The sequence below is a fragment of the Lichenostomus cassidix genome, unplaced genomic scaffold, assembly GCF_008360975.1.
Source record: "Lichenostomus cassidix isolate B80296 unplaced genomic scaffold, HeHo_3.0 HiC_scaffold_63, whole genome shotgun sequence".
Taxonomy (NCBI): domain Eukaryota; kingdom Metazoa; phylum Chordata; class Aves; order Passeriformes; family Meliphagidae; genus Lichenostomus; species Lichenostomus cassidix.
In genome coordinates this window covers 1-14929 of record NW_028147239.1, presented here as the reverse complement: position 1 = coordinate 14929, position 14929 = coordinate 1, and the positions used below count along the sequence as shown (strand labels likewise).

The following is a 14929-nucleotide window of genomic DNA, read 5'->3' as shown; positions in this document are numbered from 1 at the left end:
GACACACGGGGTCCCCATTCCCGATCCATCCCGGGGTCAGGTCTGCCCCCCAATCACAGCCCCACCGCGGGGTCCCCCCAAGTCCCTCCCCAGTGCCCCACAAGAAACGCGACCGGAGCCAACTGGGAAGCTTTATTGGGAGCACTGGGAGCAGCCGGGCGGGGTCAGAGTGACAGCAAGGCTGGGGGGACACACGACCCCCCAAAATCAGCGCGGGGACAGAGCGGGGGGTCCCGGCCGGGCCCGAGGCCACGGGGAGGGGCTGCGGCCGGCGGCGGCTCAGGAGCTCTGTGGGCAGAGAAAAGGGGGTGACACCGGGCTGGGGGGCCCCGGGGGGAGCACAGCCGCTCCGGGGCAGGGGGGACACGACCCCCGGGACCCCCCTCACCTTCTTGCGCAGGTAGAAGCCGAGCCCCAGCGCCAGGAAGACGAAGCCCAACACGAAGCCCCCGATCCCCGTCAGCATCTTGCTGCGGGCAGCGTCCGGCGGCATCTCTGGGGGGTCAGCAGGGCTCAGGACCCCCAAAGACCTCTCAGCGACACCCCAAGCCCCTCCAAGCACCCTCCCAGTCGCCCCCAGCCCACCCAGGAGCCCCTGAAACCTCCTCCCGATCCATTCCCAGCCTCCCCAGCACACACCAAAGCCCCTCCCGTCCCTCTCAGCACCCCACAACCCCTCCCAGTTGCCCCCACCGCCCCAGGACCCACAAACCCTCTCCCAGTCCCTTCCCAGCCCCACCAGGACTCACCAAGATCCCTCCCAATCTCTTCCCAGCACAACCAACCTCATTCCAACCTTTGCTTTTCCATCCCCAATCTCCTTCCAGCCCCTCCAGCCTCACTCCAGCTCCCTCCCAGTGCCCACCAGCACCCCCAAACTCCCTCCCAGTGCCCACCAGCACCCCCAAACTCCCTCCCAGTGTTCACCAGCACCCCCAGAACCTCATCCCACCCTCCCCAACATCCTTCCAACCCCTTCCCAGCCCTCCCACGCCCCCAAGCCCCTCTCCCACTAGAAACCAGCCTCTCTCCACCTCCCTCCCAGTTCCCCCCAGCACAGCCCAATCCCCCTGCCAGCCCCCCCAGTGCATCCCCCGCTCCCCCCGGCGCTGTGGGCTCTGGCCGTACCCCAGTGCCGCCTCAGGGGCTGCTCCAGGCTGACGTGCTCCACCTGGCAGGTGTAGGTGACCCCGCGCCGGGGGGCGTTTCCAGCAGCACCAGCAGCTGGTAGGTCCAGTCCCCGTTGGGGAGCAGGTCGGTGGTCATCACTTGCTCCGAGAGCTCCTGCTGGCCCTGGAACCACCTCACCTGCACCTGCGCAGGGTAGAAATCCATCACGGAGCACAGCAGGCGGCCGGGCTCGGGCTGGGAGCTCGAGGGCACCAGCGAGATGGACACGCTGGGGGGCACTGGGAGAGAGAGGGGAGACACTGGGATCAGCTGGGGGGGCGCTGGGAGAGAGCTGGGAGGGGTGGGGTAGTATTGAGAGGGACTGGGAATGGACTGGGAGGGACTGGGGTGGCATTGGGAGGGACTGGGAATGGACTGGGAGGGACTGGGAATGCAGTGGGAGGGAATGGGGGCACACTGGGAGAGAGGGGAGTGGATTGGGGAGCACTGGGAGGGACAGGGAGAGAGGGTGGATGTCTGGGAATACATTGGGAATGGGATAAGAGGGACTGGGAGTGACCATGGTGGCACTAGGATGGACTATGGTGGCACTCAGAGTGACTCTGGTGGCACTGGGAGGAACTGGGAATGAACTTCGCGGCACTGCGAGGTTAAGTCCAGCGCGGGGAACTCGGCGCTGCTTGTCTGCCTGGCAACTGATGAGTCATCAGAGACGCGCACTCTGATTGGCTGAAAAGCGTCATCTTCACGCTTGGCTGAAATGGACGCGCTGGGGGGGCTGGGAGAGACTGGGGGGGACTGGGATGGACTGGGAGAGCCACAAGAGTCACTGAGAAGGACAAGAAGCCCCTGGCTTGGCACAAGGAGGGCTGAGGGCTCTGGGTGATTCCCAGGGAGGGTTTGAGGGGCTGCAGGGTCATTGCCAGGGCAGAGCCTGAGGGGACACCTCTGCCCCACGCTCACCTCTGCGCTCCACGCTGAACGGGCTGTACACCTTGTAGTTGTGCCGGCAGACCGTGTCCACCTGAGCCCGTGTGTACTCCATTCTTGCCTCGTCGCTGTTCGCGCGCTTGGCCTGTTTCTCCCCAAAGGGGGTGAACCCCACGAATTTCCCCACATCGCTGTCGAACCTCACGTCCTCCACCCGGTTGTAGATGTACCTCTGCAGGAACCTCACCTTCTCCGTGCCGTTAATGAAGTGACACTCGCTGGATGCCATAAACTGGCAGACCCCTGTGTGAGCAAGGCACAGGTCAGGGGTTCCCCCAGCACCCCCATCGATCCCAGAGCTCCGGGGGTCACCCCGGATCCCCACTCCGCACCCCCTGTGCCCCACGGCCGCCATGGGACCCTCCTGCCCGCACTCCCACTTCCTCTTCCCCACCCTTCTCCCTATTTCCCCTTTCACATCCTCACTCCCCGCCATTTTCAGCCACTCCCTACTTCAATTTTGGGGTCCCATTCCCTCTTTTTGCCATTTTTTCCACAATTTCACCCACAATCCCATCATCCCAAGCCCCCTCCTGCTCAGTTTTGGGCTCCCCCCCTCCCCTTTTCCCCACTTCCCCACCCTCTCCCACCCCTTCCTCACCTTCCCCCAACCCTCAGCCCCTCCCGCTCTCCCTTTCGGCTTCCCCTCCTCCTCCCCCTCCACTTTGGGCTCCCAAACCCCTTTCTTTCCCCTTTTCCCCCTTTCCCATCGCATTCCCTGCTCCCCCCGCTCACCCGACAGCTCCGCGCCCGCAGCCGGGGTGGCTCCCAGCACCACCAGTGCCACCAGTAGGGCCCCAGCTGCCGCCACTCGCCCCATGGCCAGCGCCGGGCAGCTGCCGCCAGCCCCGCAGCAGCCGCTGCACTGGGAGCTCCAGTCCGGAGCAGGGCGGGATCATCCGCCCCGCGCGCTCTGATTGGCCGGGCGCCGTTTTGGGACGCGCTCCCATTGCCTGGGCGTGGTTTTGGGCGCGCTGCCATTGGCCGCAGTTGTTTTGGACGCGCTCCGATTGGCCGGGCCGGTTTGGGGCCCGTTTTGCACAGGCTCTACCCGGCAACCGGTGACGACACAACACACACGCCCTCCCATTGGCTCCGCCGCTTTTGGGGCGCTGCGCCCCCACTCCCACTCCCCCCACTTCGCCGCCGCTGCACTGGGACCACCAGCGACCCTTCCCAGTGTCGCCACATCCCGAGGCGCCATGGATGGAGCACGGAGCTGCCCCTGCCTGCTGCTGCTGCTGGCGCTGACCCTGCCTGGCCTTTGGGGGCTCCAAGGTGGGCTTTGGGGGGTCCTGGAGCCGCGGCGTTGGGATTTGGGGTGTCCTGGATCCATGGCAAAAGGGGATCGGGGAGATTCAGAAGGTCCAACCCGCTTTTGGGGGATTTTTCTGGGAAGGGCGTTGGCCCAACTTCCTGTTTTTTCAGGGGTTTTCCCCTTTTTTTTCCCCAATATTTTCGGGGTCAGCAGTGGCCAAACTCCTCTTTTCCCACGGTTTTGGGGTTCTGACAGTTCCCAAACCCCCCTGTTCCCGAGATTTTGGGGCTCTAGGAGTTCCCAAACCCCCCTGTACCCAGGAGATTTTTGGGGCTGGGTGTGTCCCAAACCCCCCTGTACACAGGATTTAGGGAACTGGGTGTTCCCATATCCTCTTTTTCCAGCATTTTCGGGTTTTTAGATTTCCCAAACCCCCCTGTTCCCGCAATTTTGGGGCTCTGGGATTGCTCAAACCCCCCTGTACTGAGGATTTGGGGAACTGAGAGTTCCCACTTCCTCTTTTCCCAGGATTTTGAGAGGCTCAGGGTACTCAAATTCCTCTTTTTCCAGGATTTTGGGGTACTGGGATTTCCCAAACCCCCCTGTTCCCTGAATTTTTGGGCTCTGGGATTTCCCAAACCCCCCTGTACAGGTGATTTTTGGGCTCTGGGAGTTCCCAAACCACATTATTCCCAGGATTTTCGGGGCTGGAATTTACCAAACTCCTCTTTTTTCCAGGATTTTTGGCTCTGGGATTTCCCAAACCCCCCTGTACTGAGGATTTTGGGGTTCTGGGATTTTCCAAACCCCCCTGTACAGACAGTTTTTGGGGCTCGGAGTTACCAAACCCCCCTGTACTGAGGAGTTTGGGAACTGGGAGTTCCCACTTCCTCTTTTCCCAGGATTTTGAGAGGCTCAGGGTGCTCAAATTCCTCTTTTTCCAGGTTTTTGGGGTTCTGAGATTTCGCAAACCCCCCTGTTCCCAAAAGTTTAGGGCTCTGGGATTTCCCAACCCCCCTGTACAGACGATTTTTGGGCCCTTGGAGTTCCCAAACCACATTATTCCCAGTTTTTTCAGGGGTGGAAGTTTCCAAACTCCTCTTTTTCCCAGGATTTTTGGCTCTGGGATTTCCCAAACCCCCCTGTACTGAGGATTTTGGGGTTCTGGGATTTCCCAAACCCCCCTGTACAGAAAATTTTTGGGGCTCGGAGTTCCCAAACCCCCCTGTACTGAGGATTTGGGGAACTGGGAGTTCCCATTTCCTCTTTTTCCATGATTTTTAGGGTCTCATTGTGCTCAAATTCCTCTTTTCCCAGAATTTTGGGGCTCGGGGATTTCCCAAACCCCCCTGTACAGGTGATTTTTGGGTTCTGGGAGTTCCCAAACCACATTATTCCCAGGATTTTCGGGGCTGGAATTTACCAAACTCCTCTTTTTTCCAGGATTTTTGGCTCTGGGATTTCCCAAACCCCCCTGTACTGAGGATTTTGGGGTTCTGGGATTTTCCAAACCCCCCTGTACAGACAATTTTTGGGGCTCTGGCAGTTCCCAAACCCCCCTGTACTGAGGATTTGGGAAACTTGGAGTTCCCATTTCCTCTTTTTCCATTATTTTTAAGGTCTCATTGTGCTGAAATTCCTCTTTTCCCAGAATTTTGGGGCTCGGGGATTTCCCAAACCCCCCTGTACAGGTGATTTTTGGGCTCTTGGAGTTCCCAAACCACATTTTTTCCAGGATTTTCAGGGCTGGAATTTACCAAACTCCTCTTTTTTCCAGGATTTTTGGCTCTGGGATTTCCCAAACCCCCCTGTTCCCACATTTTTGGGACTTTGGGAATCCCCAAACCCCCCTGTACCCCAACTTTTTGGGGGCTGGGTGTGTCCAAACCCCCCTGTACCCAAAATTTAGGGAACTGGCCATTCCCACTTCCTCTTTTCCCAAAATTTTGAGCTCTGACGTTACCTAAATCCCACTTTTTCCACAATTTTTGGGGTCTCCAGGTATCCAATCCCCCATTTTCCCAGGATTTTGGGGTTCTGGGATTTCCCAAATCCCTTTTTTTCCCCACGATTTTTGGGGTTTTGGGATTGCCAAACCCCCCCCGTCCCTAAAATTTGGGGAACTGGGTATTAAAACTTCCTCTTTTCCCGGAATTTTGGGGCTGGTTGAGCTCAAACTTCTCTTTTTTTCCCTCAATTTTGGGGTCTGAGAATCCCAAAACTCCTGTTTTTCCATGATTTTTGGGGTCTGGGGGTGTTTTAATCCCAATTTTCCATGATTTTTGGGGTCTGGGGGTTTCCAAACCCCCCTGTTCGACCAGGATTTTGGGTAAAAATCCCAATTTTCCCCACAATTTTGAGTAGAAACCCCAATTTTCTCCACAATTTTGACCCAAAATCCCAATTTTCTCCACAATTTGGACCCAAAATCCCAATTTCCCCCATGATTTTGAGTAGAAATCCCAATTTTTAATGGGATTTTGTGTAGAAATCCTAATTTTCCTCTAATTTTTACTCAAAATTCCAATCTCCCCCATTATTTTGAGTAGAAATCCCAATTTTTCTCAGGATTTTGTGCAGAAATCCCAATTTCCCCCAGGATTTTGGGCAAAAATCCCAATTTTTCTCAAGGATTTGACTCAAAATCCCAATTTTCCCCCCAATTTTGACTCGAAATCCCAATTTTCCCCACAATTTTGAGTACAAATCCCCAATTTTTCCTGTGATTTTATATACAAATCCAAATTTCCCCAGGATTTCAAAATAAATCCCAATTTCTTTGGGATTTCAACTTGAAATCCCAATTTCCCCCAAAATTGTGACTCGAAATCCCAATTTTTCCTGGAATTTCAACTCGAAATCCCAATTTTCCCTGTGATTTTTAGCAAAAATCCCCAATTTTCCTTAGGATTTCAGCCAAAAATCCCTAATTTTTCCAGGGATTTTGGGCAAAAATCCCAATTTCCCCACAATTTCGACTTGAAATCCCAATTTTTCCTGGGATTTTGGGTAGAAATCCCTTTTTTCCCTGTGATTTCGAGCAAAAATCCCCAATTTTTTTTAGGAATTCAGGCAAAAATCCCCAATTTTTCCTCAGGATTTCAGGCAAAAATCCGTAATTTTTCCTGGGATTTCCGGCAAAAATCCCAATTTTCCCCACAATTTCGACCCAAAATCCCAATTTTCCCCATAATTTCGAGTACAAAATCCCAATTTTTCTCGGGATTTCAGGCAAAAATCCCCAATTTTTCTGGGGATTTTGACTCAAAATCCCAAATTTTCTCAGGATTTTGAGTAGAAATCCCAACTTTTTTCCCCTGCAATTTCAAGTAGAAATCCCAATTTTTTCTGTGATTTTTCAGCAAAAATCCTGAATTTCTCTCATGAATTCAGGCAAAAATCCTGAATTTTTCTCAGGATTTCAACTCGAAATCCCATTTTTTCCTGGGATTTTGAGTAGAAATCCCAAAAATTTTCCCTGCAATTTTGAGTAGAAATCCCAATTTTTCCTGGGATTTCGAGTAGAAATCCCAAATATTTTTTCCTGCGATTTCGGGAAAAAATTCCCAATTTTTCTGAGGATTTTGACTCGAAATCCCAATTTTTCCTTGGATTTTGAGTACAAAATCCCAATTTTTTCTTGGGATTTTGGTCAAAAACCACCAATTTTTCCTGGGATTTCGAGTAAAAATCCCTGATTTTTCTTGGGATTTCAGGCAAAAATCCTGAATTTTTCTCAGGATTTCAACTTGAAATCCCATTTTTTCTTGGGATTTTGAGTGGAAATCCCCATTTTTTTTCCCCACAATTTCAAGTAGAAATCCCAATTTTTCCTACAATTTTGAGCAAAAATCCCCAATTTTTTTCAGGATTTTGGGTAAAAATCCCAATTTTTTTTCAGGATTTTGGTCAAATATCCCAATTTTTTGGGGGATTTTCACCAAAATCCCGATTTTTCCCCCCAGTCCCTCCGCACAGCATCATCCAGACGGAGTTCTACCAGAAATCCCTGGACTCCCGGGCGGAATTCGGGCAAAAATCCCCAATTTTTCTCAGGATTTCAGGCAAAATCCCTAATTTTACTTAGGATTTCGAGTACAAAATCCCAATTTCTCTCGGGCTTTTGAGTAAAAATCTCCAATTTTTCTTGGGATTTTGGTCAAAAATCCCCAATTTTTCTTGGGATTTTGGTCAAAAATCCCCAATTTTTCTTAGAATTTCGAGTAAAAAATCCCCAATTTTTCTCAGGATTTTGGTCAAAAATCTCCAATTTTTCTTGGGATTTCAACTCAAAATCCCATTTTTTCCCAGGATTTTGAGTAATAATCCCGAATTTTTCTTAGGATTTCAAGCCAAAATCCCCAATTTTTCTCAGGATTTCAACTCAAAATCCCATTTTTTCTTGGGATTTTGAGTAGAAATCCCAAATATTTTCCCCCACAATTTCAAGTAGAAATTCCATTTTTTTACTGCGATTTTGAGCAAAAATCCCCAAATCTTTTAGGATTTTGGTCCAAAAAACCCAATTTTTTTGGGATTTCACCCCAAAAATCCCAATTTTTTTGGAGAATTTTCACCAAAATCCCGATTTCTCCCCCCAGTCCCTCCACACAGCATCATCCAGACGGAGTTCTACCAGAAATCCCTGGACTCCCGGGCGGAATTCGGGCAAAAATCCCCAATTTTTCTCAGGATTTCAGGCAAAATCCCCAATTTTTCTTGGGATTTCGAGTACAAAATCCCAATTTCGCTCGGGATTTTCAGTAAAAATCCCTAATTTTTCTCAGGATTTCAAGTAAAAATCCCAATTTTTCTCAGGATTTTGGTCAAAAATCCCAATTTTTCCTGGGATTTCGAGTACAAAATCCCCAATTTTTCTTTGGGAATTCAGGCAAAAATTACCAATTTTTCTTAGGATTTCGGTCAAAAACCCCAATTTTTCTTAGGATTTTGAGTAGAAATCCCCAATTATTTTCCCCTCAATTTCAAGTAGAAATCCCAATTTTTCCTGCGATTTTGAGCAAAAATCCCCAATTTTTTTCAGGATTTTGGTCAAAAAATCCCAATTTTTTTTGGGATTTCACCCCAAAAATCCCAATTTTTTTGGGAATTTTCACCAAAATCACATTTTTCCCCCCAGTCCCTCCTCACAGCATTATCCAGACGGAGTTCTACCAGAAATCCCTGGACTCCCAGGCGGAATTCGGGCAAAAATCCCCAATTTTTCTCGGGATTTTGGTCAAAATCCCCAATTTTTCTTGGGATTTCAAACCAAAATCCCCAATTTTTCTTGGGATTTCGAGTAAAAATCCCCAATTTTTCTTAGGATTTTGAGTGGAAATCCCAAATATTTTCCCCTGCAATTTTGAGTAAAAATCCCAAATATTTTTTCCTGCGATTTTAGGCAAAAATTCCCAATTTTTCTCAGGATTTTGACTCGAAATCCCAATTTTTCTTGGGATTTTGAGTACAAAATCCCAATTTCTCCCAGGATTTCGAGCAAAAAATACCAATTTTCCCTGTGATTTTGGTCAAAAATCACCAATTTTTCCTGGGATTTTAGCCAAAAATCGCCATTTTTTCTCAGAATTTTGACCAAAAAACCCAATTTTTTTGGGAATTTTCACCAAAATCCCATTTTCTCCCCCCAGTCCCTCCGCACAGCATCATCCAGACGGAGTTCTACCAGAAATCCCTGGACTCCCGGGCGGAATTCGGGCAGTTCATGTTCGACTTCGACGGCGACGAGATTTTCCACGTGGAGAACGAGGAGACGGTCTGGCGGCTGCCCGAGTTCCAGCAGTTCGCCAGCTTCGAGGCGCAGGGAGCTCTGCAGAATATCGCGATAGACAAGCAGAACCTGGAGAGCTCCATGCGGGCCTACAACAGCTCCAGGATCCCCATTGGTAATGTCGCGATTTTTGGGGGTTTTTTGGGGTGTTTTAGGGTTTTTTGGGGATTTTTTGGGGTTTTTTTGGGGTTTTTTTGGGATTTTTTTGGGGATTTTTTGGGATTTTTTGGGATTTTTTGGGGGGATATGTCGCGATAGACAAGCAATTCCAGGATCCCCATAGGTAATGTCGCGATATTTGGGCAATATTTGGGATTTTTTGGGATTTTTTGGGGATTTTTTTTGGATTTTTTGGGGATTTTTTGGGGTTTTCTTGGGGATTTTTTTTGGATTTTTTAGGGATTTTTTTATTTTTTTGGGATTTTTGGGGATTTTTGGAGATTTTTTTGGGGATTTTTTTGGGATTTTTTTGGGATTTTTTCGGGGTTTTTCGGGGAGTTTTGGGGGTTTTGGGGGATTTTTTGGGATTATTTGGGGATATATCGCGAGAGACAAGCAGAATATCGCGATAGACAAGCAATTCCAGGATCCCCATAGGTAATGTCGCGATTTTTGGGGGGTTTTGGGAATTTTTGGGGCTATTTTGGGGATTTTTTGGGGATTTTTTGGGGGGTTTTTGGGGATATATCGCGACAGACAAGCAGAATATCGCGAGAGACAAGGTTTTGGGGATTTTTTTGGGGGTTTTTTTGAGGGTTTTTTGGGATTTTTTGGGGGTTTTTTGGGATTTTTTGGGGATTTTTTTGGGGATTTTTGGGGGATATTTGGGGATTTTTTTGAGATTTTTTGGGGATTTTTTGGGATTTTTTTGGGGGTTTTTTGGGGATATATGGCGATAGACAAGCAGAATATCGCGATAGACAAGCAGAACCTGGAGAGCTCCATGCGGGCCTACAACAGCTCCAGGATCCCCATTGGTAATGTCGCGATATTGGGCGACATTTGGGATTTTTTTGGGATTTTTTTGGGATTTTTGAGATTTTTTTGAGATTTTTTTGGATTTTTGGGGGATTTTTGGGGGTTTTTTGGGATTTTTTTGGGGCATTTTTGGGGATATATCGCGATAGACAAGCAGAACCTGGAGAGCTCCATGCGGGCCTACAACAGCTCCAGGATCCCCATTGGTAATGTCGCGATTTTTGGGGGTTTTGGGGATTTTTTGGGGGTTTTTTTGGGGTTTTTTGGGATTTTTTGGGGGTTTTTTGGGGATTTTTTGGGGATTTTTTGGGGTTTTTTTGGGATATATTGCGAAACAACAACCAACCCCAAGGTAATGTCGCGATATTTGGGGATTTTTTGGGATTTTTTTGGGATTTTTTGGGGATTTTTTTTGGGCGTTTTGGGGGTTTTTTTGGGATTTTTTGGGGCATTTTTGGGGATATATCGCGATAGACAAACAGAATATCACGATAAACAAGCAATTCCAGGATCCCGAGAGGTAATGTCGCGATATTTGGGGGTTTTTTGGGATTTTTTTGGTTTTTTTTGGGGATATATCGCGATAGACAAGCAGAATATCGCGATAGACAAGCAGAACCTGGAGAGCTCCATGCGGGCCTATAACAGCTCCAGGATCCCCATTGGTAATGTCGCGATATTTGGGGGTTTTGGGGATTTTTTGGGGTTTTTTTGGGGTTTTTTTGGAATTTTTGGGGGTTTTTTGGGGATTTTTTTGGGATTTTTTGGGATTTTTTTGGGGGATATGTCGCGATAGACAAGCAATTCCAGGATCCCCATAGGTAATGTCGCGATATTTGGGCAATATTTGGGATTTTTTGGGATTTTTTGGGGGTTTTTGGGATTTTTTGGGGGTTTTTTTGGGATATATCGCGATAGACAAGCAGAATATCGCGATAGACAAGCAGAACCTGGAGAGCTCCATGCGGGCCTACAACAGCTCCAGGATCCCCATTGGTAATGTCGCGATTTTTGGGGGTTTTGGGGATTTTTTAGGGATTTTTTTGGATTTTTTGGGGTATTTTTGGGGTATTTTTGGGGATTTTTTGGGGATTTTTTGGGATTTTTTGGGGATATTCGCGATATTCCAGGATCCCATAGGAATTCGGATATTTGGGCAATATTTGGGATTTTTTGGGATTTTTTTGGGATTTTTTTTGGATTTTTTGGGGATTTTTTGGGGATTTTTTGGGGATTTTTTGGGATTTTTGGGGATTTTTTTGGGATTTTTTTGGGATTTTTTTGGGGAGTTTTGGGGATATTTTGAGGGTTTTTTGGGATTTTTTGGGAATTTTTTTGAGATTTTTTCGATTTTTTTTTGGGGGGGGATTTTTAGGGATTTTTTTTGATTTTTGTTTTATTTTTTGGGATGTTTTTGGGAATTTTTTGGAAATTTTTTTTAATTTTTTGGGGGTTTTTGGGATTTTTTGGGAGATTTTTTGGGATTTTTTGGGGATTTTTTGGGGGATTTTTTTTTATTTTTTGGGGATTTTTGGGGGATTTTTTGGGATTATTTGGGGATATATCGTGATAGACAAACAGAATATCGTGATAGACAAGCAATTCCAGGATCCCGAGAGGTAATGTCGCGATATTGGGGGTTTTTTGGGTTTTTTTTGGGATTTTTTTGGGGATATATTGCGATAGACAAGCAGAACCTGGAGAGCTCCATGCAGGCCTACAACAGCTCCAGGATCCCCATAGGTAATGTCGCGATATTGGGCGATATTTGGGACTTTTTGACTCAATTTTGGGTCAATCCACCCCAATTTTGGGTCAATTCCACCCCAAACCCCACTAACCCCAATTCCAGCGGGATTTAACCAAATCCTAGTAGGATTTAACCCAATTCCAGGTGGATCAAACCCAAATCCAGTGGGATTTACCCCAATTTTGGGTCAATCCACCCCAATCCCAGTGGGATTTTACCCAATTCCAGTAGGATTTAACCCAATTTTGGGGGTTTTTAACCCAATTCAGCTCCACCCCAAACCCCAATCCCCGTGGGATTTAACCCAATTTTGGGTCAATTCACCCCAATTTGGGGTCAATTCCACCCCAATCCCAACCAATCCCACTAAACTCAATTCTCACCCAAATCCCAGTGAGATTTTACCCAATTTTGGGGTCAATTCACCCCAATTTTGGGTCAATCCACCCCAATTCCAGTGGGATTTTACCCAATTTTGGGGTCAATCCATCCCAGTTTTGAGTCAATTCCACCCCAATTTTGGGTCGATCTACCCCAAATCCCACTAACCCAAATTCCAGGTGGATTAAACCCAAATCCAATGGGATTTAACCCAATTTTGGGTCAATCCACCCTAATTTTGGGTCAATCCACCTCCATCCCAGTGGGATTTTACCCAATTTGGGGTCAATCCACCCCAATCCCAGTGGGATTTAATCCAATTCCAGGAGGTTTTAACCCAATTTTGGGTCAATTCCACCCCAATTTGGTGTCAATTCCACCCCAATCCCAACCAATCCCACTAAACCCAATTCCCACCCCAATCCAAATGGGATTTTACCCAATTTTGGGTCAATTCACCTCAATTCCAGTAGGATTTTACCCAGTTTTGGGTCAATCCACCCCAAATCCCACTAACCCCAATTCCAGTAGGATTTAACCCAATTCCAAGTGGATCAAACCCAAATCCAATGGGATTTAACCCGATTTAGGGTCAATCCACCCCAATTTTGGGTCAATTTTGGGTCAATTTAGGTCCATCCCACCCCAAACCCCACTAACCCTATTCCACTCCAATTTTGAGTCCATCCCACCCCAATCCCAGTGGGATTTAACCCAATTCCAATGGGATTTTACCCAATTTTAGGTCAATTCACCCCAATTTTGGGTCAATCCACCCCAATCCCATTGGGTTTTTACCCAATTCCAATGTGATTTTACCCAATTTTGGGTCAATTCACCCCAATTTTGGGTCAATCCACCCCAATTCCAGTGGGATTTTACCCAATTTTGGGTCAATCCACCCCAATCCTATTGGGATTTTACCCAATTTGGGGTCAATCCACCCCAATCCCAGTGGGATTTTACCCAATTCCAGTAGGATTTAACCCAATTTTGGGGGTTTTTAACCCAATTCAGCTCCACCCCAAACCCCAATCCCCACTAACCGAATTCCCACTCCAATCCCAGTGGGATTTGACCCAATTTTAGGGTAAATCCACCCCAATTTTGGGTCAATCCACCCCAATTCCCACCCCAAATCCCACTAACCCCAATTCCAGTGGGATTTAACCAAATCCCGATGGGATTTAACCAATTTTAGGTCAATCCACCCCAATTTTGGGTCGATCCACCCCAATCCCAATGGGATTTTACCCAATTTTAGGGTCAATCCATCCCAATTCTGGGTCAATTTTGGGTCAATTTAGGTCCATCCCACCCCAAACCCCACTAACCCCAATTCCCACCCCAATCCCATTGGGATTTTACCCAATTTTGGGTCCATCCACCCCAATCCCAGTGGGATTTTACCCAATTCCAATGGGATTTTACCCAATTTGGGGTCAATCCACCCCAATTTCGGGTCAATTTAGGTCCATCCCACCCCAAACCCCACTAACCCCACTTCCCACCCCGCAGTTTCCCCCGAAACGATGATTTTCCCCAAACACCCCGCGGAGCAAGACGAGCCCAACATCCTCATCTGCTACGTGCAGAAGTTCTGGCCGCCTGTCCTAAAAGTCTCCTGGTCCCGTAACGGGGTTGGGGTGAACCATTTCCAGCGGGATTGGACCCAATTTGGGGTCGATTCATCCCAAATCCAAGATTGAACCCAATTTGGGGTCGATTCATCCCAAATCCTAGTGGGATTTTACCCAATTTGGGGTCAATTCCATTCCAATTTGGGGTCAATTCCACCCCAATCCCAACCAATCCCACTGAACCCAATTCCCACCCCAATCCCAATGGGATTTTACCCAATTTTTGGTCAATCCACTCCAATTTTGGGTCAATTCACCCCAATTTTGGGTCGATCTACCCCAAATCCCACTAACCCCAATTCCAGGTGGATTAAACCCAAATCCAATGGGATTTAACCCAATTTTGGGTCAATCCACCCTAATTTTGGGTCAATCCACCTCCATCCCAGTGGGATTTTACCCAATTTGGGGTCAATCCACCCCAATCCCAGTGGGATTTAACCAATTTTGGGGCAATTTTGGGTCGATCCACCCCAATTTGGGGTCAATTCACCCCAATCCCATTGGGATTTAACCCAATTTTGGGTCCATCCACCCCAATCCCAGTGGGATTTTACCCAATTCCAGTGGGATTTTACCCAATTTTGGGTCCATCCACCCCAATCCCATTGGGTTTTTACCCAATTTTGGGTCAATCCACCCCAATTCCCACCCCAAACCCCACTAACCCCAATTCTGGCTTTTTTAAAGTTCCCCCCGAGACGATGATTTTCCCCAAACACCCCGCGGAGCAAGACGAGCCCAACATCCTCATCTGCTACGTGCAGAAGTTCTGGCCGCCGGTCCTAAAAGTCTCCTGGTCCCGTAACGGGGTGCCGCTGTCCCAGGGGGTCCTGGAGACCCCGTTCTACCCCGGCCCCGACTTCACCTTCCGCAAATTCTCCTACCTGCCCTTCATCCCGAGTCCCGGCGATTATTACGATTGCAACGTGGAGCACGAGGGCATGGCCGAGCCGCAGAGGATGCACTGGGGTGAGGTTTGGGGGGTTTTTGGGGTTTTTTGGGGGTTT

At 48.3% G+C, this 14929-nt stretch overlaps 1 protein-coding gene and 1 pseudogene across 2 annotated transcripts; one reads left to right on the top strand and one right to left on the bottom strand.

Moving 5' to 3' along the window:
* Nucleotides 1-117: 117 nt before the first annotated feature.
* On the bottom strand, nucleotides 118-3001 carry LOC146424165 (class II histocompatibility antigen, B-L beta chain-like; annotated as a pseudogene). The gene is made up of 5 exons (XR_014847131.1): nucleotides 2857-3001; nucleotides 2095-2364; nucleotides 1129-1409; nucleotides 389-495; nucleotides 118-288 (listed from the first exon to the last, which is right to left on the bottom strand). The product of XR_014847131.1 is annotated as a class II histocompatibility antigen, B-L beta chain-like (transcript).
* A 257-nt stretch (nucleotides 3002-3258) lies between these two features.
* LOC146424164 (HLA class II histocompatibility antigen, DR alpha chain-like) lies at nucleotides 3259-14905 on the top strand (the record flags this gene model as incomplete). The annotated part of the gene is made up of 3 exons (XM_085043868.1): nucleotides 3259-3399; nucleotides 9031-9285; nucleotides 14610-14905. Coding segments are annotated over exons 1-3 (627 nt in total), but the record flags the coding sequence as incomplete, so codon positions are not given.
* Between the last annotated feature and the right edge of the window lie 24 nt (nucleotides 14906-14929).